This window comes from Lathamus discolor, chromosome Z (assembly GCF_037157495.1).
Source record: "Lathamus discolor isolate bLatDis1 chromosome Z, bLatDis1.hap1, whole genome shotgun sequence".
Taxonomy (NCBI): Eukaryota; Metazoa; Chordata; class Aves; order Psittaciformes; family Psittacidae; genus Lathamus; species Lathamus discolor.
Window position 1 is genome coordinate 67260789 of NC_088909.1, and position 25448 is coordinate 67286236.

The following is a 25448-nucleotide window of genomic DNA, read 5'->3' on the forward strand; positions in this document are numbered from 1 at the left end:
GGGAGCTGGGGAACCATAAGTATGAACACAGAGCTTCATATTAAAATTTCATGAAGCAAGGCCTGAAGGCCCTTCTGTTTAGAACTACAGGCAGACTGTTTCTTATGAATTTAATTAAGAATGTGAATTCATCAAGTATGAGTGGAAAGCAAAGTTTTTCATTCAGGGGAATTTGAGAACTGCAATGAAACAGATCCTATTCTATTCCAAACAACCTGTGGAGCTCTGCAAATGGCTAATCTTAAAAGTAACACAGGTTCTTTGTGGCAAACTACTGCATGAAAAAAAAATCCAGTCTCTAAAATGCAGCTGAGGTAGAACTGGCAAAATAAAAATGCTCTGAAGGTGACTTAACTGCTTAGGTAGACGTAAGCTGGATAGATGACTAGGCTTCACTGACATCCATTTGACAAGGACAACAAAATGTCAGAGGCAGGAACTGAGAGGATGGCTGCTAAATCTCATCTAGGTTTTTTGTTTATGTATGAAAGAGATTTGAAGAAAGCACTCAGTTTGCAGTTAGACCTCATGAAACCTATGTATTACTACTATACACATATTGCATGTCCTGAAATAGAATTTGTATTTTTCCCCAAGTCAGTATTTTTAACTTTATTGGTACTGAAGAAACAAGGAGAATTATTCTTTTAGGACCTGATCTTGTAATGTTTGGAACACTTTGACATTTAGGTTACTTACAGATTTAACCTAAATTTACAAGGGTACATTGTTGTGCTAATTTCCTACTTAACCTACCAGATTTTGGCAAGCATATTTTCTATCATAGCAAATGGAAGATTGTAGCAGCCCTTCACACCAAATTTGGATTGGGTGTTCTCTCAGTTTATAAAATGAGCTTTTCAACTTTTCAACTTAACGTTATTTTACTTTTTTGGCCATCAGTTTCTCATTTTCTAACACAATTTGACTTTAGTTTGCCTTGTTTAAAAAATAAAATAAAATAAACTATGGGAGCCTGATCATTGTTATAGTGGGCGAAGAAGATCTCAAACTTCCGGAAAGTGATAGATTAGTCCAACAATGTGGAAGATTAAGTAAATTAACAGACATTGTATACACCAAGTGGTCAGAACTATAATCCTCCTGTTTATCCTAGTGCTAGATGGATGAGATGCAAATGTTTCTAATGCCTGTTGTTGATCTCTGTCCCAGTATAAAGTTCTCTTGGTTTACGTTAGTAGAGTAGATTGGCTTGTTGATTTTTGCTAATGCAGATCAGAATGTTTACAATAGCAGGATATTTGTAGTTTTACAGGAGTCTGATACATTTGATCAGATGTAGAAATGGGGAGGCAGTAAAGTTTGTTGCCAACTAGGCAGTGTAATCAGCAGACCCATTAGTAGCAAACTTGCCCTCTGTCCCTCTCCTTTGCCTTCTCCTCCTGGAATTTACCAAGACTGAGTCCTCAAAATCATTAGTTACAACACAGCCTTAAGTTTAGTCTGAGCCCCAGCTGTGCCGAATACCAACTAGCAAGGCTTTCCTTTTACTGACAGGTTTACCTTGGTATTCATGAAGGATCCCAGACCTTAGCCCTCAGTGGTGGGAAAGGACAACCACTTGTGCACTTTCCTCTTCTTCCATAGTACTTCAGCCTTTATGTTTGAATTGGCTGACGCAAAACAAGAGTATTCAGAGATGCTAAATTGTTCAACAAAAGATTAGCCTGCAATGCAGCTCTGCCATTGTGGAGTGCTCTTACTCAGTACAATGCTGAAGCTTACTATAGAATGGGCAGCATTTTCTTTGCAGAAAGTGGGTTCCTGTGTTGTAAAAAGGTTGCAATTTGAGCTATTTGATAAAACTGGAACTCACAGAATTCTAGGCGGAAAGTTGTGATTAATGAACAGCAAGGGAAACCCTTACCTGATACACTGGAGATTTAATTAGAGATTCTGCTGTAAGATGCAGAAGCATTTCACAGTGGATTAGCTGCTGGGAGAAGAGGGCTTCTTTTCCTTCTAGGCTAAATTGTTTGAATTCTACACCCTTCACTTCATTTGTTTGCTTCTGCTGGGTTTTCACTAATGGGGGCCCCTTTGCATTGTATTTGTGCTTTCAGTCCATTCAGCTGTTCCCTTCACATTCCATATTTTTGTGTTTGTGTAACACATTCATAAATAACATTACATGCTTCCAGATTCTGGGAAATTAACAAATGTAATTTTTTTCTTTCCTTTATCAACTAACACTTTGAGTTGTGGAATGTAGCTTCTCTAATTCAAAAGGTAAAAAAAAAATCTCTCTCTATATATAGAAAGTGATATAATTATTTCGTGCAATGTTAGTAACATTTAGATTTAATTTAGTATATGTATTGTTTTAACATACATAGGAGTAATTTTTAATCCCTTATTTCTAACAATATCTGTGGCTATTCTCTCCCCCCAAAACCGTTAAACCCTACTTCAGGTATTTCTTTGCTGTTTTGGCAATCTTAACCATTCTGGGAGTTCTTAATGGATTGGTGCTGCTTCCTGTTCTTCTTTCGTTCTTTGGACCATACCCTGAGGTCAGTAAAATTGATGGCGAACAGAAGAAATAATATTATGTTTGCACCCCTGCCCTCCCAGATCACACTACCCTCCGCCCCCCCCCCCCCCCCCCCCCTCAATTAGAAACTCTCTATTTTTAAATTATCTTGGATTTTTTTGTTTATTTGTTTGGGTTTAGTTTGCAAGTTTCTTGCTCTAATTGTTGTGGAGTTTTTGTAATCTTAATCAAAAGTGCTGTTTGTTATGTAGTTGGTGCTCCTCTATGTTTTTAAATAAGTATTGCTTTAGATGCTGCAATCAGCAAACTTGACACAAGTGTAGGATTATTTATGCTTTTAAAAGCATAATGTGATATGCAGACTAGTTTGTAAAATAGGGATTTGAACCAGCATTTTGCAAAAGACAGTTCTTTTTGTACACACACCTTCTTTCCTACCTCACTGCCTCTGCCGCTTTCCTCAAAATGTTTAACTGAGCAGACCACCAGGAAGGCGTGTGTGGACCAACATAGAGCAGTGGTGGTCTGCAGACCACACCTTGATAGCCATGACTGGTCTGCCAGAAGGTCCCTCCTGTCCTGTCGCCCCTCCTTGCGGTATGCTTTTGGCTCAGGCACCATTCTTCATGGGTGGAAGCCTTCACTTAGATGTTGATGACTTTACAGTATAAAGCCCAAGTCCAGCCAAAAATCATTCATAGATGCCAAATTTGTATTTGGTTGTCGACTGTTCATTACTTGCTCTACACAATTCTATACCTACTTTACAATTACTGCATTACATAGGGCAGCCTTTATCACATTGTGTCTATATGTGTATGTGTGTGTACAAGAGTAAAACATGTGTGTACAGCACTAATAATATTTTAGAAGTATTTCTTGGTTTAGTATTAGTAAAATATGCTATACATACACATTTAAGGTGATTTTATGAAATCACTGTTAATGCATGCTGAAGTGGGAGGGAAGTCCACTTACTACTTTTGTAAATGCAAGTGCATGCACGCACACACATTACATGCACTTCCTGAGACAATGATACCCAGAAGAATGGGTTATCATGATAAACACCCATCAGAAAACTGGTGCTAGGGTTCTCATGGCATGAGAGGGTGAATTTGGAGATCATTTGTGTCAAGTACTAGTGATTAAAAGGCTAATGCTAACTGAATGTTACTGAATGCATTGTCATTATCAGGTTTCTCCAACCAATGGACAAACCAGGTTGCCTACACCGTCTCCTGAGCCAGCCCCCAGCATCGTGAGGTTTGCGCAGCCACCCACCCACACACACAATGGGTCAGATTCCTCTGATTCAGAGTACAGCTCCCAAACCACAGTGTCCGGCATCAGTGAAGAGCTTCATCAGTACGAGGCCACCCAAGGCCCTGGGGCACCAGTCCATCAAGTAATAGTGGAAGCCACTGAGAATCCTGTCTTTGCAAGATCCAGTGTAAGCATATTGACTGGCAGGAGGGCAAGGAGAGTGTTTTGGGGTTATTTACACCTATTTATTTTTGTGGGAAGCTCTTTCATATTTCTGCTGATTATGCTTTGTGACTTTGTGCCAAAAGTTGTAAGCAGGGAGTGAAGGGTCCCCTCCTTTAGGATCAAGCTGGGGATAAAGCGATGGTATGAAAGCAGAGGTCTTTGGCATGTGTAGTTGCTGTTACATCATATTGGCACCAGCCACAAGAGAGAGCTCTCAATCTGATTACTATTTTCAGAGAGAGAACAGGAGAGATTAAAAGATACAGACCTCTTGCACACAACTCCTTGTGGATCACCATCTCGTATAGCTCTCCTCTGCCAGCACATTTTGGGGAAAAAGATTGATAGAGCCAGAAGAAAAGAGTTTCAGGGTTGTACCAAACCTCGAGCCTGTTGCATCTTGCTACTGGGTTGCCATAATTGCATTTTCAAAAGAAAGTGAAAAAGCTCTGTCTCCTACCCCTGCTGATGCTGCATGCTGAGCTGCAATGCGGATCTGTTTTTGTTCAGCAGAGGCCTAGAAATAGGTACAAGCACAGCCACATTTGAAGTTGGTCACGGTTTATTGACTGATGTGGCCGCTGCGCTTCACGCTTTTTATGGAAATCAGAAAACAGATTCCTACAGTCTATACAAACTACCCTACTAACATCCTGTGTGTGTACCCTCCATGGAATAGAGCCTTTTCCAAATGCCTTCAATTCTTCTTGTTGAACGAGTTAAGATCAAGTGCTTGTCACTGATCCCTTTGAAAAGATGGACTAGTATGTAGGAAGCTTACACTAACGTTTTCAGCTGTCATCCTGTGTTTTTCTGAAGGTATGTTTTCCAGGTTTTAATAACTTCAGACAAACACTATCTGGAAAATCAACAGTTATCAGACTCTAGAACATTTCCTTTGTAGAGTTTGATCCAGGTCAGCTTTATTGTAATTGTTAGGGACAGGACAGCATTATTACAATTGTTCCCAGCATAAACCACAAGCGAGTGTGGTATTTGTTTGCCTTGCTTTGCCAAAGGCATAACAGCGCATCGCTCTTTCAGGTGGTTCAGCCAGAGGCACAGCATCAGTCGAGTCCCAGATCGCAGTCTAATCCAGAGCCTGGCCCGCAGCAGACATGGCGTCAGGGCAAACAAGCCAAACGGGAAGCAAGGGAAGGGCAGCGACCACCTCCTTACCGCCCTCGCAGGGACGCGTTTGAAATCTCTACTGAAGGGCATTCAGGACCCAGCAACAGGGATCGCTTGGGCCACAAGACTCGTTCTCATAACATAAGAAGTCCAGCGTTCAGCACCTTGGGCGCTGCAGGACCAGCATACTGCCAGCCTATCACTACTGTGACTGCCTCAGCTTCAGTGACTGTTGCTGTCCACCCTGCGGTGCACAGCCACAGCTCTCGGGGAGGGAGCTTTCCGTCCTACGAGGGATACCATGAGGCTGACCATGGGCCATTTGAGGACCCCCATGTGCCTTTTAATGTGCGGTGTGAAAGAAGAAATTCTAAAGTAGAAGTTATAGAACTGCAAGATGTTGAATGTGAGGAAAGGACACCCAGCAACAGCTCACAATAAGGTAGGTGCTCCTCCTGTAGCTACAAGCTCTGCCTGCGTTGGGCAATGGTGTGATCAAAAGAAAGGTGAAAGATAAAATTCTCTGAGGTACCTGTTCCTCAGATAGGCTTACTTACTGGTCGCTGATCATCTTAAATCTGCTAACTGTGAATATAGTACATTTTGCACTAGAAATCAGGTTGGATAAGATAGTACTTGCCAACACTGAGCAACTGTGGTGGGTTCAGACATTAACTGCTTCCAAGAGCCTTGCAAAGTGGGTAAGTACATCATGCAGTCCCAGCTTACTGGGTGAGGAGAATGAAGCAGAGATCATGAGCAACATACCTAAAGCTGTGCAACCGCATTTACTGTTGATAGGTCCTGTCTTCTCATCCTAAATCAAGCATGTTCTGAAACATCACACAGAATGACATTGCCTAGGAGAGTGTAACATTGCCAGCTGCTTCAAGGGTTGTCCTTCTCTTGAATAAACCTCTGTGAAAGAATTTGAAGTCTGAGCACTGAGTCCCTCTGGGAGAATGGGCCAAGTGAGAGGTGGGAAGGCCCCACCATGGCTAGAGCACTGTTGTGCACGGAGGGATGTTTGGAGACCCTGGGGGAGTCCTTGGGTTCCCTTGGTTTAGCTGCAGTGGCTGTGGCAGATTTGCATAGGGCAGAGCCAACCTTGCATAGCATTTAAGGTGTTCCTGTGAAACAACGGATACACCCAAGAACCTGTGAGCTGTGATATGTAAATCATAGCCTGTCTTCAGGCTGGCAACAGCAGATTACAGTGCTGTTTGGAATAGACAGGATACTTTAGCAGACGTTTGGGGAAGAATAAAGTTGTTCATGTGCTTGAAAATTTTCCACTAATTTTATAGGGAATAGTTTGAAGGGGAGAAACTAATGGAGCTTTTGCACTGACAGGTTTCTTGGGCTTGTGCCTGAAAAGCCATTTCTCACCAATTTAACCCTGTTTTTCTCTTCTGGGATAAAGTGTTACAATAGTTACTTGGCTCTGGACCCCTGTTTTCTGTCTTTGCTTTTCAGAGCTTTTCAGTGACAGACACTAGTTTGACCAGACCAAACCATTTTATTTGGGTTGTTGAACTATTTTGCATGTATACATGCACACACACACACACATATGGAGAGTTTTGATGGGAATTTTTTGATGACTTAATCAAAACATCACCCTCTGATTTATGAAACATCTCTCCAGACATCCCGAAGTGCAGATAGACATGAATGCCTTTAGCCTTGCAGTCTAGAAATGTGGCAAGTAACAGTACCCACAGAATAAGAAAACACTTGGGCTCAGCTTTTTTAAGCTGAACTGCATGGTGGTGTGAGATTCTCAAGTGTGCACCATACTCAGTGTAGCATGTTCCTCCCTGAAGCGTTCATTGGTTTAGACTGAGTTTGTTGCAGGTATCTGGGAACTCAGAAATTAAAGCATCCGCTTTTTTTTTTAATTGGCCGAGTATTTCTTTACTGGGAAATTCATGACTGATATGAAAGCAGAGCCCATGTTTCCTGACCGCTAACTGTAACCACAAGAGTCTCAAAATGAATTTTGGATTAGCTTGATTTGTTTGTTTTTCTTGAACTTTAATGAATATTTGCTTTTCTTTTCTCTTTATTTGTAAAAGGTAGTAACTGAAGCAAAGAAGAGGCCAAAGATAGAAAACTCTATTTCCAGAACTGCTTGAATTGAAGAACTGCTTGAAGTTGTAGAAAAGGACATGCTGCATCAGGACAACAGTTCACTGTTACTGTAACCTATTGTATTATTTTGTTAAATATTTCTTTAAGTATTTAAAAGATGTACACATATGTAATATACAAAAGAACAATGTAAAGTAGTATAGTCTGGAGTCATTTGCCTCTGGGCAATAGAATGGGGACAATATTGTGTGCGCTTTGTACTTTTTGTACATTGATCTCTGTGCCACAACTAAGCTTAATCTAGTTCTAAATTCCAGCATAAGTTGCTGCTGCTTAAATATTTTATAATTTACGTGTATAACTCTATGCAAATATTGGTTATGTGATAGGTTTTTTTTAGGTACATGTCTCTTTAAAGTATTTTAAGTTTGCGTATCACAACCCTGTGGTAGGATGAGATGTTACTGCTAACTTTCAAACACGCTATGCGTGATAATTTTTAAAATAAGCAGATATGAAGAACAGCAAGTTAATCTGGGAGGCTTAAATAGATTTAGCTATGTGCAGGTTCTGTTTTGCTGTGCGTATCCATGTGTGCATCTGGAAGTTTGCATGCTTTTGTGTGTATGTTCCTGGTGTACTGTAGTTTCTCTTTTACTGTACGGCAACACTTAGTGGGCTTATCAACCCACTGATGCTGATGTAAGTCTGGCTTTCCCTGTTAGCAGGCACTAGTGAAAACCTTGTTGGTGTTTATGAACATGCACCATAGACTGCCATCATGAAAGGCCCAACTGAAATAGAAAAGAAGACAGGGAGTCAAGGTTGGGGTTGTGGTTCAGTTTCCCACTCTCTTAATGACTTGGTTCACATGGCTTTAGTCAAGTCACTTAACTGCCCTGTGCCTCAATCTCTCATTCTGTAAAATGGGTGTAATTACACTTACCTACCTCCCAGGAATGTTGTGAGGCTTAGTTACTGTTCCTGTAGTGCTTTGATTTTAATTCTTTTCCTTTAGTTTTTCTTTGCAAAAGGTGCCAGGTAAGTGCAAACACTATAACCATCCTTGTTCCACTTCTAAAGGTGCTGGGTATTGAGAAATGCTGGTTATAGAATTTCAGTGAGCATATGCCTTATTTTGATATCGATACTATTAACTATGTGTGGCATTAGAGGTTGGATAATTGAGTTGTTTGGTGGTGAGAAACAGCTCAGCTGTGTCCTTCCAGCATTGGAAGCAGTACCATTGGTCACCTTACTTTCATGGCAGGAAGGAAGTTAATAGTAAGTGATAAAAAGTAAATGGAAGGATAAAAAAAAATAGTCTGTTTTCACTTTATAAATATAAATGGCTTCCTGGATGAGCCCAGGACTGTAATGACACGAAAGGCCTGGGATGTTCTTTTCTCTATAGTTCGTGTTTTCCCATGCTGCAGTGGCACTTTTAATTAAAACAGCTAAACTGGGATCTCTTTGCGAAACTAATTTAGCTTTTTGCATTATTTTTTTTTTAACTAAAAGGGGATAGCTGCAGGTGAAGGGTCTGTAAAAACACCACACTCTGTGTTCCAGCTGGAAACCTTACGAATGGAGAACCTTAATTTAAAAACTAATAGCAGTTTTCATTATCTCTGACTTCCTCTTTCTTCATCTTCGTTCTGCCCTTCTCCAAGCTGTTTTTAGAGCAGGTAGATGTTCCGTTACATATTCAGAGCCAAACAAACACAACCAATATTCTGTTCCTAACCACAGCAGTGGTGGGGCTTTTGAGTACAATGCCTGAACAGCGGTGGCCAATTCTTTGATAGGAAAGTGTTTTTTCTCCAGTGGCTTCAGGGAGTCTATCTATCTTTGCCCACAGACCTTGCCAGCATAATGAATGGGGATAATTAGAATGCACAAATTTCCATGCCTTTTTTTGCTCACTTGAAAACACTTTGATATGAGGCACTTGTTTACAGATCTCCAATGTGAACGCTCGAAGAGCAGGTGGCGAGAGCCTGGTGTCATTCCCGTGATACATAAGCTACTGTTTCAATGCACACTAAGGGTTAATGTCACAACTGCCTACTGGTCCAGTTCACTGTCTAACCTGGAAACTCTGAATGACAAAAAGACGAGGGGCCCCGTTTAGCACTACCAGCATAGTGACCTCAGATCGTACACACTCTGCCACGAAACTGTATGATGCTAATTGGAAGCTGCCTTTAACCGCCAAGCGCCTGCAGGGCTCCCACTGGCACCTCCGCCACACCGAGGCTGCCTCGCTTCCTCCTCTTCCTCAGGAGGGAAGGGGGCCAGGGCAAGCCGCGGTGTCTCCTGTCTGCCCCTGCCCAAGTCCTCCTGTGTGCTGGTGTGTGGGTGAGCTGTCTGCTGCTTCTCCATAGTCACATTGGGAAGGGGAGAACTCAGTGGCTGGCAACGTTTGTTTTATTTTGTAACTTTTTTTAATCATGGGTGATATTTATATTTTTGTATCATAAGAATGTTTTCTTACAGTATTTGTCATGCCAGTTTATAACAAACAAGATGCAGGGATTTTATTTCTATTGGAAAACACTATTACAGTTATGTTGTTACTGTTTAATGGATTTTTATTTGTATAGAGTGCTTACTAATGTTAAATAGGAAAGAGTATATAACATTTACATTAAAGACTCGTCGTAGCTTTTTGTGTAAGGAGTTAAAAGGAAAAAATATCCGAACTGGGTCTCATTGCCTGCCTGTTTTGGTAGGAGTGGGTTTGTGTCATTTCAGTTACAAAGATAAAATTATGCCATATAATTTATTTATATGAAAATTTATTTTTGTAGTGTACATAGTAGTCATCAAGTCTTTTGACAGAAGTATATTTTTAAAGAGTTTATATGTAATGATGATACCATTATGTTTTGGAACACTGCTGAGATACAATTATGGTGCACACTTTTCCTTGTAACCCCCCTGGCAGAAAAGAAAGTGTTTAACAGTGTTAAGAGAGAAAGAGAGTGTGAATAATCATACAATTCTGAACTGTGTTTTAGTTACCGTTTGTGATCTAGTGTGGTTCTCATTTTAAACTTTGAATGGAAATTGTACAAACTCTCTAAATATTAATGTTCAAACACTGATAGAAATTCTAACATGAATAAAAAAATATTATAACTTATTGGTTGATTTGGGTTTTTATTGAATGCGTATGTATTGCTGGTCAGCTGTGCAGGGACAGGCATGCAGTCATTCTCGTGAGGAGCATGAATTTGGGTTGTTCTAGTATTGGAGATTTTGAGAGATCCAGATTTGCCAATTTTGGACCAGGATCCAATGTCTAAACTGTAACATGCTGGGGCTTCTCTGTTGATTCCGTTACCCGTGGTATGCCTTGGAGAACAGGATTATCTTTCATTCTTACTCTCACATGCTTTGAACCTGTGGGTAAAGCAGTTTATGTACAAGTTATTTCTGCTTAGAAGCAGGAGGAAATTCTTTGCCTTTTTCCAGCTCTGTGGTTGCTCCCTAAATTGGATTAGAGAAATAGTCCGTTTGCCCCACTTTGTGGAAAAGAAAATAAACAAACGTGGAGTTCTGAAAACCACAGCGCTCCATAAGGAGACTCTTGACAGTCCTTCTGGGAAGTGTGCTTGTGACCTGTGCAAGACAGCGTGCAGGTTCCCATGCACTGCATGAGAAGAAGAGGCTACTACGGTGGGTGAAGGCTGTAAGTAGCAACGTCTGCCTGCAGTCACCTGCATCATAAACCCCAGTGGGGTTTGTCCTGTGCAAACATACTGTGCTGAGTATCCAGCTAAGGGCCACAAAGCCAGCAATCCTTTCCTTTATCCTTCAACTCCTGGGTGAGTTATTTTCACAGGTCCTGTAAATTTCTCACAAACAAAAACCCAGACATGTCTTGGGGTAATTTATGATTCAGTCTCTACTTTTCGTGGTCAGAGGAAATACAAATGCAACTTTTCATTTTATGGTTTTGGGAAGTTTAACCAGAAAAGAGAAAAATACAGTGAAAGGACTTGAACTGCAAAACTCCTGCACATGTTTTTTGTGTTACTCAGAATACTCCCCTTCGATCCTCAGTACCATACAGACTTGAGTCAGGTTGCAGGTTTGGCCTTAGCAGGTTATAGCCCGTGGGAACACTGGCCACCAAAGTCTGGCATTAGCTCAACTCACTGACTTCAAAGGCCTTTTGTGTCCCAGCCATCCATGGGAGCAGCTCCATTCACAGGGCTGGAAATGATATGAATAAGTCAGTACCTTCTGCCAGTCAGAACACAGGATTTTTCGTTATAAATTCCATTTTGCGTCAACGATAGCTGTTTACCTTACACTGCTTGTCATGTTTCGATTTCCCCTAAATGGCTCTTCTTGCTGTCAGTCTTATTAGCCCCAGGTAAGACCTGACTTCAGTTTTTGTCAGAGATTGGCCATATTTATTCAGGCCTTAAGTAAACATGTGGCCAAATTTTTGTTGGCATAACGCATGTATTTAACAGCTTCAGGAATGCTGCATGCTGCTAAACTGCAGCAGCACTGATGTATGAACAGGTGTTTCATTTTTGTTAATTTTCACTCCCAATGAGTATTCGAGACACCAACTGTTTATATCTGAAAACCACCGTTGCCAAATTGTAATTACTTTTAATGGCTTCTGCAAGTAATGAGAACAATTACTACTTCCCTACTCCATTTAATCATTCTTGTCCTTTTTGTTGCAGACAAGTTGAACCTTACTGCTGGAACAGGATGCATGCCAGGAAACTGCACTACCCAGCCTGAGTGGCTTAAAAAAACACATGTCCAGTTTAACTTCACGTGGTTAATTGCAGCTAATTAAACACAAAAATGAAGCAGTACTGCTGCTTTGACGAAAAAAGTTTAACATACATCCTGGCACATTTGGTACTGCAGAAACCATTCCGCTTCTGTGGATACTACGTAAGCAAAGGAAACCTCTGCCTCAGACTCTCGGTTGTCTGCAGTGGCACCCAGGCCACTTACCACCCTGCAAGACCATTTCATAGGAACACCTCCAGCCTTCTTGTAGCAGCTGTAACTGCATGTGTCACTGGTGGTTCTGCTGCCACTGCAGCTGTACCTCTTGCCACTGACGCAGGGTAAGGCTGCAGTGGAGACAGCTGTGGGTTAGTGACTGTGGTGTAACTCAGCCCGTTACCACTGAACACAAGGCAACATGCACTTTGGTTTGTTTTGCTATTCAGAGCATCTCCCCAGGCTCTTCCCCAGGCTTAGCTCAAGCTGCCAGTCAGGAGCTGTGGGATCTTTTTTTGCTGTTGGAATTAGGACCTCCCATAAAGGTAAAAGTGGAGATACGCTTTTGTACAATGGAGCACAAAACCCTCGTGGCTTTTCTGTCTGGTCTGTCCATCCCTTGAGCTCTAAGCTTCACAGTGGGGCTGACCTTGCAGGTCCCCATCTGCCTGCAGACACCATAGCCCCGTGAAGCCTGACAGGGAGCCAGGCCGAGAGCCACAGCAGCTGGGAAAGAGGGGGCTGGAAGCTGGAGGTTGGAAACCACTTCCCAGGCAAGGGAGGGCTCTGTCTCCGTGGAAGAGGAAGGGCTGGGAATTTGGGGCAAGGCTTCATTCACGAGTGAGTGAGTTTCCCCCATCTGTTGAGGGGGAAAGACCACTGAAGTGTTGGAAAAGTGATTTATGGTACAAGTGAGAGACCCTGAGTGCACTGGAAGAGGGAGAGCTCCACCATCTGATTTAGTAGACCCATAATGGTATTGCAAATGTATTTCAGCACCTAGGTAAGACTGATTTTTCTGTTCCAGGTTGTGCCCAGTTTAACAATCCTGGATTTTTTGTTCTGAAGTTTACACTGAGGAATAGACTTCTAGGGAGGAATGTCTGGCTATTGGTATATGGTATACTGTTCAAACCCTGCCTTTAATCCACAGTGTGTAACTTGGGCGCAGTGACGCACCCTGAGGAGGTGTCCCTCTGCTGTCATTGACTACAAAAAGATACATAGATTTCTGACCATGGAGGCTCCAGCTCATACTTGAGCTATAGATGTTCACATCTTAGGGAGAAAATCAAGCCAAAAAATCACCTTTTTTTCCCCCCTCAGATTGTATATCATGATCTAGTCAATGGTACTCTGGGACTTCTTGAATGGATTCACATACTTCAGAAGCCTTTTTGAGCTGCGTCTGAAACAAGAAACTGTACAAGGAAACCAACAAGCTGAAGGTTTTGTCTGTGGAAGTGACCTGCCTTACACTCACCTGAGGCATGCAGAAGAGGTATGCTGGAATACGCTTGTGAACCTTGATCGTAGGCCTTCAGGACACTGCCATTATATACAGTCTTTCTCTCATTATTGTGACATTTTACAATTGTGTTCTGTTTTGGCCACTTTGTATTAAATTATCACCTTTTATGTTCTTTTTCTACAGATCTTACAAAACCTTTTCAGTCAAGAAAATTGCTGAAACCTGTATGCAGTGACCTACACTGTGCCTTTTACCCCTGCGGAGCGGGATCTTTGCAGGGAAAAAGCTCCTTTTTTTTTTTAATTTTTATTTTTATTTTTTCTTATTATAAATATGATTTTACTCAGAGCTACAACACTTCTTCATCTCTTTGCCTTTCCTACTTCTTTGCTTGCCTCCCTTCCAAGCCCTTCTTTGCTTTTGTCCTTGCACATCCTCAGCATGTCATCCAGTATGGCTCATGGTTAGCTGGTGAATGTAGCTATGCCCAGAGGTTATCAGTGGAGTTGCTCCAAAAAGCCGATTAAAAGAGATGGTGCAGAAGTACAAGATAGTGCACTAGTAAGGTAGTCCAAATGTGGGTCTGGAAAGGCCTAAGGAATCCCAGAAAATAAATCTATAACCTCTCACAATGTGATCCTTGGGAAATGGTTATGTGAGTTTATTTTGCTTTATTTTCTTTGTCTCCTTTTTGCATATGCTTCCCAAATTCATAGAATCACCAAATGGTTTGGATTGGAACAGACTTTAGAGATCATCCAGTTCCAACCCCTCTGCTATGGGCAGGGACACCTTGCACAAGCCCTGCACAACTTGGCTTTGAACACTGCCAGGACTGGGGCAGCCACCACTTGTTTTATGATTCAGGTTTTGCACGGGTCTAAAGGTGAATTTCACATTTTTGAAAGCCAAGCCATTTACATCTGAGATTTTTGAAAGTACTATTACAGAAAACTCAAGATTCTCCTTACAAAATGTGAAATGGGCTCTGTTCATTTGAATAGTTAAGTGCTTTATTTCACAAACATAGTGAGTAGCTAGGACTATTCAAACTGTTGTTTGTAGTTGCAGAAATGGGATGTGGTTGCTGCAACTGATAAAAACACATGTAAGAAAGCCTGAGTTTTACTACTAATGATGGCGAGACTTGGTTCAGTCTGATAACATGGGAACCCATATATTCTGCATGCAACAGTACACACACACACGTTGTGGTGCTTTGTTAGCTTGCCTTCATAGATGCATGGTGAACGGATGCTGAGACATAGAAAAGCAAAAAAGGCAGTGAACCATGCTATGGAAAGTGAAAGGCAACAGCAGAAAAAGAAATGAGAGGGAGCTGTACCTGAACACTTGTGGGGGGACTCACAAAATCTGTTTTAAAGGTGCATTTGAAGTTTGTGTAAAACGACTATGGGTGTCATTCTGCCTGGCACGGATGGCTTGGCTGAGCCTGGATGCTGAGCATAAGAGCCCAGTGTTCCTACTCATAGGGGAGGTGATAGCTTGCTATGGGGGATATTTTTTATAATGTTGATGCTGGCTTTTTGAATGTTTTTCTATGCAACGTGTGTGTGTCTATGTGTGTGTGAGTGTGTATGATGGGAAACACGCAAGTGTGTAGTAAGAACTGTGGTTTCAGTGTGTGGAATTTGCTACTGGCAAGTTATTCTAGCACCGAGTCCAAGATAAATACCAGGTAGGCTTATATTTTTGCATGCACTTTTTTGTCCTGAAATGTTTCAAAAGTCTTCCAAAATGCAGGAAGTTGCACCTGGGGTTTCACAATCTTCTTGGGGCTGACGCTCGCAGCGCACATAGCTTCATTTTCTGTTTCTGCTCTAATTTTTTGTTTGGCAAACTCCTGAAGGGAAGCTTAAAAGAAGACACTCCAGACAAGTGTTTTTTCCTTGGTCTGGGGGCTGGCTTCACTGACTTCTTCTAACAAATTTTCTTCTGCACTGTCCTGCACAAAGTGGCTGTCTCTAGATGTCCTTTCCACACTCATGTTGCTTTGATGAATTTCTTCAGAGTACAAGTAGGATTAAGCAGAACAGAAGGGCACAAACTTACTGGAAATGGTCTTGTTAGCTTCCTTAATGTACATGTAATAGAAGAAAAAGGCTTTGAATTGATGACACTTCACTGTGTCATTTAACATTATTTTCTCTGGCATCAGAGTGCCTTTCCTTTTAAGGTCTTCTCTGCATGGATACTTGGACTAACGCTTAATTTTTTCCCATTCAAATTTTGTGTCAGACCCAGAAGTGGGCTGTGGTCCAGCACTTTTTTCCTGTTCCAGAGAACACACATCCCCCTAATAACCACCATATTATTCCTCACATGCCACCTAACAGGTTAAGTATGTGAAAAACTAAAGACTCTGGAAGCCCTCGTGAAGAAGCAATGCAGTAGAAGTGCATAGGATGCCATCGCTTATGGGACATCTGGAAGTCTGGCTGTCAAGCTGGCTTATCCTGGCTTTTCTTGGGGATGTGTGATAAGTGTGTCTTGGTGTGTTTTTCAATCCCTACACTCTAGCAAAAAAGTCACGAAAGAGTGAATGGACTTGGCTAGCCATGAAAGCCAGTTAGAGGGTGGCAGATGGGAAGAAAAGTGCCAGAAAAGGCATTGTCCAGGTATGAATTGTGGACAGCAGCAGCAGTATTCCCTTGAACAGCCATGGGAGCTAGGGAAGAAAGCCTATCTTTGTGTTCAGGCAGTGACAAGGAAGATTTGGGAGGCATTGGAAAGCTGAGGATTTAGCTGGGGAAGGGTAAAAGGGGCTTGAGCCAGGAGAGGATGGTTTAGAAGGAGCAGGACACTTCTGAAATGGGAGCATGGGCTGGTGGCTTGGAGAGAGCAAGAAGTTGGGATCAGTTTCATTTTCAATGCAAATGTCCAGAAAAGTGAATGAAATCTACACACCTGAGGAATAAATCTAACTTCTGCATTTTAACATATTCAAAGTATTTTAAGATACTCATAGAAATTCATGACAGACCAATAAAATACCACACAAAACAGAAGACATTGCAATTGCAATTAAAATGTAATACAACATCATCAAAACTGCTATTTTCGTCACAAGAAATCAGGCCTTGTAAAATATTCATTAAATGCATGGAGTAATAATAATATGCTCAGTCCAAATATTATATTTAAGGGTCCTAACTTACAGTAATAATAACAAATACTGCACAAAATTAAGTGGTACCCTTGTTTGGAGGTACCACCATCACTGTGGTAAGTAATGCACCCGCAGTTCATAGATCCGAGAGTCTTATGGCTTATCTTCTTGTAGAAGTGCTTCAGTCAGCACTCTGCCCAGTTTGCTGTCATTTCTTTTATAATTCTTGATGACACAAACCCCCCCAAAATATAAGAGGGGCCAGTGCTGTTCTAGATCCTTTTCTTTCAAAATTCTCCTACACTAAAATCACCACCAGAGAAGAATGCTCCGGTTTTGGTTTCTTTTTTTTACCTGCTTTGGATACAAGCTCCTTTTTACAAGATCAAATTCATAAATTTTGGGGTTTTTTTATAAAGAAGTATTTAAAAGGCAAATGGGATTTTGTGTCAGTAAGAGTATAACCTTACTAAAAATACCCAGAAAATTAAAGATATTATTTAACTGCAGAAATCCTGCTTGTAAATTCTTGTATGCAAATTCTAAATGCTTGTAAATAGATGCACACCCACAGTCAACGAACACCTCTCACCAAGTTAACATCTTGAGTATTTGTTTCTCTAAAGCTTTGAGAACAAAACATTTCCGTGGCAGGAAAGAGCCATGAGAGAAAGAAGTGACGCTGTGGAGCTGTGACAAGTGGATAGGGAATTCCGCCTTCCCACAAGTCCTTTCTGGCTTTGGTTTATCCTGCGGTCTTCTTTGCGATCACAGCATTTTATTTAGGCAACAAAACAGGTCACCAAGTTTTCAACAGCATTAAGAACTCAGCTATGGTTGCTGAGTTGGATGCTGGGCCTTTTGTTCTACCCGGTAGAGGCAGGAAAGAATTATCAAAGCTTTCTTCTTCTTTTCTTCTTCTTCCTTTCTTTTTTTTTTTTTTTTTTTTTCTTGCTACACTTTGTCCCAAAGGAATTGGGCTCTGGAAACATTCACTGTTGTAAATCATGGCTTAAATTTAATACTTGTTCATCTGTTCAACTGCTGCTCTGTGTTTCAGGCTTTCACCCAGTGCTGCATTGTTGGAAGACCAGAGGTAGCTGTATTGTCACTTGACAATATAAAAGAAATCATAATGGATAGTAGTAATTTACAGTAAATTACAGTAGTAAATTATGAGTAAAATACTGATATGTAAGAGTTCTTTAATATCTGCTTTAAAATTAAATGTGGCTATATATTTATTGTGTGCCATGAGTCCTTTCCCATTCTTTTATGATTTTATCTTACAATAACTGACAAAATCAAACCCTTTCATCTACCAGAGACATTCCATAATTATACTACTGTAATTAGATTAGTTATCTTACTGCTCTCAGAGATTAACTCATTATCATTACATTTTTGTAAACAACATATTGCTTGTTTAATACAAACAGATTTTGAGTGGTCCTCTAAGTCAAAGATCAATAAATGGACCAGTAGTGTCATCTTTTAGACTAATAGCAAAGATGAATGACTACTAGATCCATACAACTAAACCTGATTTAAGCTCTCTTCCATATCTTTATCAGGGTTTTAATTCTCTTGTGCTTGGCAGGAAAGTTCCATGTTTATTAGCTCAGAAGAAGGCACTAAGGATTCTTCTGGAACTGGTTGAGATTATATGACCTGAAGTCAATGTGGAATGCTGATAGCAGGGTTTATGGTAATGCAAAGTATTCAGACCATGTAGTCTGGTCATTTACTTTCAAGCTTCGTATGTATATCAAAGCATGCTGTTGAAAAAGGGCATTCACTGGGTCAGCAGAAACATAGCTATAATACTGGTCCTTCTTCCCACACCTTCTCATAAAAATGGTAAGTCTAGATACATGCTCATTTAAGCAGTTTATTGTCATAGCCAGGGGACAATGATGTATAGTGCTCCAGAGCATATGAAATTTGAAACTGCATGCTGTTTGCATGCTGCTGAAAGAAGACTTTGCCTCTATGAAATGTACAATGCTACTATATATAACAATTCATACACATTCAAGGAGTCTATGCGAAAGCACCTCTCTTAGGTTCTCTCTAGTATATCAAAGTACATGAGATCAAATACAGACACATTTGAGGAAGACCCTGGGAATAAATAAAAGAGTATCTGAAATCCTAGTACATCCTAGTACAGAGGATATGCTGCTTTCCCCATGAAATGCTGTGACTACAGTATGTGTATAATACATTTGGTAACATCTTTCTAGTAGGCGTGCATCCAAATTGTTATTCTGGGCATCGCTGTTAGTGGTTCTGGCAGTGCAGTAAAACCTAGGAACTTCAGACCTAGATTAGTTTAATCCTTCGTGGAATCTAACCACACGATCATGAACATCTGCTGTTTTGATTGGCTTGAGTTCAGAATTCTGAACTGAATTCAGTGGACTTCTGAAAGTTGCTGCAGTGACTGAATCTCTTTTATCAAAATAAAGAAATTGGTGTTTGTTTCCGTTTCCCAGCATTCTGTTTTGGACCTCCATATTGCTCATATATGTTCACCTATGTTGGATTTTTACTTGCATTTGCCCCAACTTCCCACTTCTGTCCACATAAAATACTGAAATACTTGAGTTTGGTCTTCTAAACCGGTGTCAGGTGATGCAAAAATAATAAATTGTAAGGTGTAGTGCTGCAAGGTTTCCTTTTATTTTGATGCAACCTATTCAGTTCAGGAAAAATGCACTTTCTACACAGCTGAGTGACACCTAGGCATCCTCACAAGGAAAGAAGTCTGCCTAAAGCCTGATGAATATGAAGAAGTGTGAATTCTTGGAACACCCCCCTGAAAACAAAAGTAATGTCAAAGGTGGTGTTTGGTTGGGGTTTTTTTCAAGTGTTTGTCCATGGGAAGATAAGCTGCAGTTTAAAATGTAAAGGCATTTAAATCTTTTCCCAGTATACCCCTGGAATGTCTGATACGGATTTCAGGATTGAAGCTATCCATTTGGTTAGAAACTTTTGCTCAGAGCAATGTGCAACATGTTGGACAATCAGATACTGCTAAACTTGGGTATATATCTGGGGTGCTAAACTGTGTTTTGTAATGGTGGTTTTATTATTAATTGTCTGGTTGAGAGACTTAAACCATTTGGTGCTTGGACGAATTGGAATCCTTTAAGTAAATAGTTTAGTCTTGGCATCCTTTCACTGTAACTGCTGCAACTTATCCAGTTAATGTAGGAGGGGTGGATGTTTCATCTCGAAAGCACATTTAGAAGAACAAAATTTGATTTTATACACACTGTCTCTTACACTAAAAGCACAGATTTTCAAACACTGCATAGAAGTCCATAATTCATGCCCAGCCATAGGCAGCATTTGCAAGTATTTCAGCATAAACTGGGAAAGAACCTTTTTTTTTTTTTGTTGGAGAAACCAGCGTTGAATTCAGGTTTGGAGTTTGACTTCATGGACTGCACTCAACTATTGCTATCAGAAGTTGGTGGCTAGACAGAAAATCTATATTTGAACAGATAGTACAGTCATGGGATATAAGCATACTCCTACATACATAATACTACATTACAATTAAAAATACTTAAGCTTCAATCCTGCAAATATTTACTAAGCGATTAGCTCTCAGAGGACTCCTAAGTCTGTAAAATTAAGCAGACGTGTCACTGTTTGCAGGATTTGTGCCTTGCTCTATAACCTACCAAACTCAAGGGAGGTTGGGTTTGGGATATTTAGAAACCTTAAGGTAACATATATGCACATTGTTGAGGTGTTGAAACATTTTTGAAAGGAAAACAGAAGAAACCCATAGGCTAGTGGAAATAAAATAGGATGGAACAGCTCTCAGGCTGTGTATATGTGTAAGGAAAGCAAGCAGATAGCTACAGGAGTATTTCAGCAGAAGTGATATTAGATTTTGTAGTGCAACCGAATGTTGACAGGATTGCTGGAATCATCTGCTCTACAGCTCTGAGTACCTTAAGAGAATACTTGCTTTCACTGCTGAAACACAGTTTGCCTGGCAGGATGACCGGCCTTAGAAACTTTCCCATTTACTGGTAGTGATTCTAACAGCAGCTGAGAGGGATGTGTTGATACTTACCTTCCTCTTATTGAAAGTGGGGAAGTCTAATGCCAAAGCCCTGCCACCTCCTCCTAAAGTTAATCACCCAGGGAGTTAAAGTCTGGTGAAAAGAAAATCTGTCTTTGACAAGAGTGGAACTGGTTTTATGCACCAGTCAAGCTCAGAAGCTCCAGGTAAGTCGCCTGACTCTCAGTGAGAAAATCGGTACTGAGATAAAGGATTAAGATATTATAGAAGTGGCAGTGTGAGAGGCTGCAGCTTTATCTGTACCAGGGCTTATTTATTGTGTTATCACAGTATATACATATGAAACATTAAAAAAATATGTTTTCTATTAAAGTTCCAGAATTTCTTTTTTAACTCCAGTAGCAATAGCAATATACTGATGACAATCCTTTTACTGTGGTTTTGTTTTTGAAATCAGAATATTACAAAAATATAAAACCATGTGTGGATGGCTGTTCTGAAAGATAACTGATCTATTAGACATATAAGTTTCAAGATTTATTCAGTGGTTTGTAGAGCTTAAATCAATTCCTCTTTTATTCCAACCTATGCCCATCACTGCTTATGAGAAGGAATACTTCCACTGAATGCTCTTTTACTGTGCCAGCAGATCGATTCCAAATGTATTTTCTTGAATTCTTCTTTTGCTACTACATGTCTCCCCAGAAGATGTTTAATTGGAATTATTTATTATTTATAGGCTCTTGCTAAAGCCTATAAAATCCTGACTGTGATAAATTTTCATTTTGGCCTGTTGGCCAGCTAGTACTCTGAATGATCACGTCTTTGTGCAAACATACTATATAACGAGGAGAAAAAGATGGAGTACTTACTTCTAGTCGAATGCATGCACATTTCAGGGATTTTGTTCCTTTCTTCAGTAGGCAAGCAGATCTGAAATGATAGTCAGATAAACTGATCTGAAAGTTGTCGGAGTGCTTTCCTTCAATTTTTCATAATAAGTCTAATTAAAACTGTATGACTGCAATGCTGAGAGGTGACTAAAGTAATTGGCTGGTTAATGTTAAGAAGGTGTAAATTCTCCAGAAAAGCCCTATGCATACCAACTGAAAATGCAACCCATGAAATAAATCCATCTGCCTACATTTGTTTTAACAGTAATACTGACCTTAGAGCAAGGTATTTCCGAAGGATTTTTAATGACCAGCTGGAGTTAATAGCCTCTGGCTGTACCTCAGGCTTTAAACTCTGCCTAGCCAGCCATTAATTCCTAGGAAATGCTCTGTTCCTTGATTGTTACTGCTTAACAGCATGACAAGCCAGACTGTAAATAGCTGTTAGTACAGAAAATATTATTGTTAAATGCACATAGTACCTTCCTTCAGAAAAAACTCAAAAATATTTACAAGCCAAGGGTTCTGGGAAAAAAAAAAAAAAAAGAGTAAGCAAAGATGATTTTTGTTGCTGGGGAAATAGCCTATTTCATAACAGACAGGGCTAAGAAGACACACATTCTCAGTGTGTCTCTGAGAAATTAGACACCCTTGGGTTTTTCTCACTGTCCACTGCTGGTGGATATAAACTAGAGAAGCATTCGCATTATCTTCTGCTAACCCTGTCAAAAGTCAGCAAATGTCTGCCACCAGAGTTTCAACATGCAAAAAAAAAAAAAAAAGCTCATATAGGTAATTTGTGGTTAAGACTTAACTGTATAGGTACAACATCTAAGGCAGCATAGCTTTATCTGGGATGGCTGCATGTTGCAAGGGAATTAGGAGGAGAACGTTCGGTTACTGAAAGGGACAAACCATACAAAAGAAGTCTTGATTTCTGCCATGTCTTCAAGATTCGTTCACAGAGACATTAGTAACCAGAAGGATGAGGACACAGACCCAGTGACTGATAAACCAGAGAAACCACACAGCTGAAAGCCGGCTTTTCTAGATTGCCCTGTGCCACTGGTGTGCTCAGAAAGGGCAGCGTTTAGGCCACCATTTCTCATTCCACCAGAATCATTAGCGAGGTGATGAGGAAGTTAGCCCTGATGCTGTGAAACTGTGTAAGCTTGTGTTTAGCAGCATGCACACCAGTTGCACTGTCACTTGCCAAAATACTGTGCCTAACCTTAAGCACAGGACCAAAGGCTTTGCCAGGCTATTGGCAAAGGCTATACAGAAGGGTTTGTTAGGCATGCAGCTGCACTGTACAGAAACACAAGTTTTCTGGAACCTGAAATGAACTCAGCAAGCCACTGTTAAACTTGCCTGTTCAAAAATTCTGGATGAGAGGAGACCGATACTGCAGATTTGTAACAGTGCAAAATATACTAAAATATATTACTTTTGGCACGTGCTGATTAAGGAATCTTATCATGTGAATATGAATGAAAACTGATGATGAACATACAACTACTAGAGATTTCACAACCTCAGATCCACAGATGTCAGAGAAAATAGTGTTATTCTGATACAGAATATTACACAGCAGTGATTTTTTTTAAATTATACCATTATTTGTAACTGGTTTACTGTAACTTTTCTAGATCTAACATAGTTACAAGTTCTCTGAACATGCACAAATAGAGTTCACTACAATTTTAAATAGAGTGCTGTTGAAGCTAGCAAAACGACATTTTAAAACCTCTTTTTTAGTAGTTGAGATTTTCTTAAAACAGACCTCTTGCTTTTTTCCCCCTGGTGCTTTTTTTTTAATTAGACTTTCTTTATTCCATGACAAATGGGTATCACACTATTAGCCAGTTACAGATCAGTCTTCACATGTCACTCCCATTCCCATTAATGCACTGGCACAACTCAGGACAGCATTTAATCATGTTCCATTTCTGATTCTCTCGGAGCTACAGAGCCACCATCACTGAACAGAGTGCCTGACAAAGTGTGAATCATCAAGATGTCAGCAGCAGCACAAGGACAGCTCTGACAACAGACGCAGAAAGTCTTGCTGGTGGAGTTTTTCCTCCGCCCCTGTTACAGCCTGAGAAAAATTCCAGACGGGGGTCAAGCTCCCAGACTCCTCAGTCTTTTGGCCATCTGTTCCCATCAACAGCTTGTCTCTCACTCTGTGGCATGGGGAAGGGCTTCTGGGAGACGGCAAGTAATGCTGCTGACCCTCCATAGGTTTTGAATATTGGGGAAGTTGGAACCACTGAAGGTAGATAATATCTCCCTAACTAATCTAGTTACTTGTTTGCAGCACTTTTGTGTGCTGTAACGTACACCTACATATTAGCACGTTAAATGACATTCCACTGCTGTATTCCTGTATGTTTCCAGTAAATTCACTCACTGGGAAACCACTTCAAAGCCTTTTTGCATTCTAGATACTTTCCCAGTGGCAATTTTTTTACTCAGTTAGTATAGGTACTGATGCTTTAATTACATTTTGTTGTTGTTGTTGTTGTTGTTGTTTATCTTTTCTTTTAATTATAGCCTTGCAGTATTTTGTTAAAGCATGGAAAAGGCAAAGATTGCTGACTTCCTAGAAATCACAAAGCCAATTATGAAGACTCTGCGGAACTAGGCTTCTTGACTTCCATCATCTGAATGTCTTTTTATTTCTACAATAATTATTCGACTTACTTTTTGCATCATGCTCCTTAGGACTTATTCCTAGAGCTTTTTACAATGTCAATATCATTTTGCTCATGTCCATACGGGGAAAAATTGCCACTTGGAAGAATGAAATTAAATGCTGTCAGCCACCCAGAAGATTCATTGTTCATTCAGTGCACTCTTCACAAAATTCATTGCCTACAAGGTGCATTTTGAATATCATTTTACTGCCTATAATATGCTTGTACAAACACATGGCACTGTGACTTCAATGAGAGAGAAACATTTCTGTATGGGATAGAAATGGATGCTCAGGTGAGGTCAGGCTGGATACACTTTACTTTCAGGCACAGGTAGAGCTCAGGGCACAATCTCTGTTCTCTTACAGTCAATTACCACCTGTTTCTTGAGACTTTTTCAAATGTCATCGGCTATTTGGTCAGCTTGTACAATTCAACCACCTGAAGTGAGAGCCTAGTTACTGAAAAATTCTTAGGACTTGATATTTCGGGGATCAAAGATAGCCAGTATTTCTGAATGTTTACACTTTAAGATTTGAAACATTAATTATTCTCTGTTCTCATTTGTTTGAACTGAAGGTTAGGAGCAAAGAAATTACCTTAGTGTATCAGGCCACTGGTATAGGAAGCTGGGTTATCTGATTGCAGCAGTAGTCCGTAGATACACAACTCTGAGCTGTTATTCATGGATGCAAAATCGCTTACAGCAGCTTTATTGCTCACTGCAGATTCTGTGGGTTTATGCCAGCTCAGTAAGTGAAAGGCTCCCTCATACAGTGCTGCCCTCACAGCTGGGCAGAATGACACAGAACTAAGGAGTGCCTGAAGGGACACATCAAAGGTTAATAATGCATAATTTCTTTACTTGATGCTTTGTCCAGACCAGTGAATTTCAGATGAGAATATAAAAGGCAAGAAGGTTGCTTGCACTTATTTTCAGGTCACTAGGAGCTCCACATGGCATAACCCAGCAGGGAGGAGATTCAACTTTGTATTCTTATTTGATAGCAGAACCTCTAATGACATTGTAGCTGCCCTCAGAGTTACTTTATGAAACGAATATGAAATGAAAGAAGTACAAAAATGTAAGTAAATGCAGAGTTATATTCTAAGTTTGAGCTAAAGCACTTGAGCAAGCTTCCAGGAACACCACTGAGAAAAAAACAAGCGGTGTGACATTGTAGGTACAAGAGAAACATGGGCAGGAAACTA

General features: G+C 40.4%; 1 protein-coding gene across 2 annotated transcripts in view; it reads left to right on the forward strand.

The window, feature by feature from the left end:
* The window catches only part of PTCH1 (patched 1), a 69998-nt gene extending 59619 nt beyond the window's left edge, over positions 1–10379 (forward strand). The window contains exons 21-24 of one of the 2 annotated variants that reach the window (XM_065662054.1): positions 2435–2534; positions 3714–3968; positions 5051–5579; positions 7216–10379. In XM_065662054.1, the coding sequence (XP_065518126.1) occupies positions 2435–2534; positions 3714–3968; positions 5051–5578 (883 nt within the window). In that variant the 3' untranslated portion in view covers position 5579; positions 7216–10379. The remainder of the gene's footprint in view (positions 1–2434; positions 2535–3713; positions 3969–5050; positions 5580–7215) is intronic. The other variant, XM_065662053.1, reaches the window with a different exon arrangement.
* The last annotated feature ends 15069 nt before the right edge of the window (positions 10380–25448 follow it).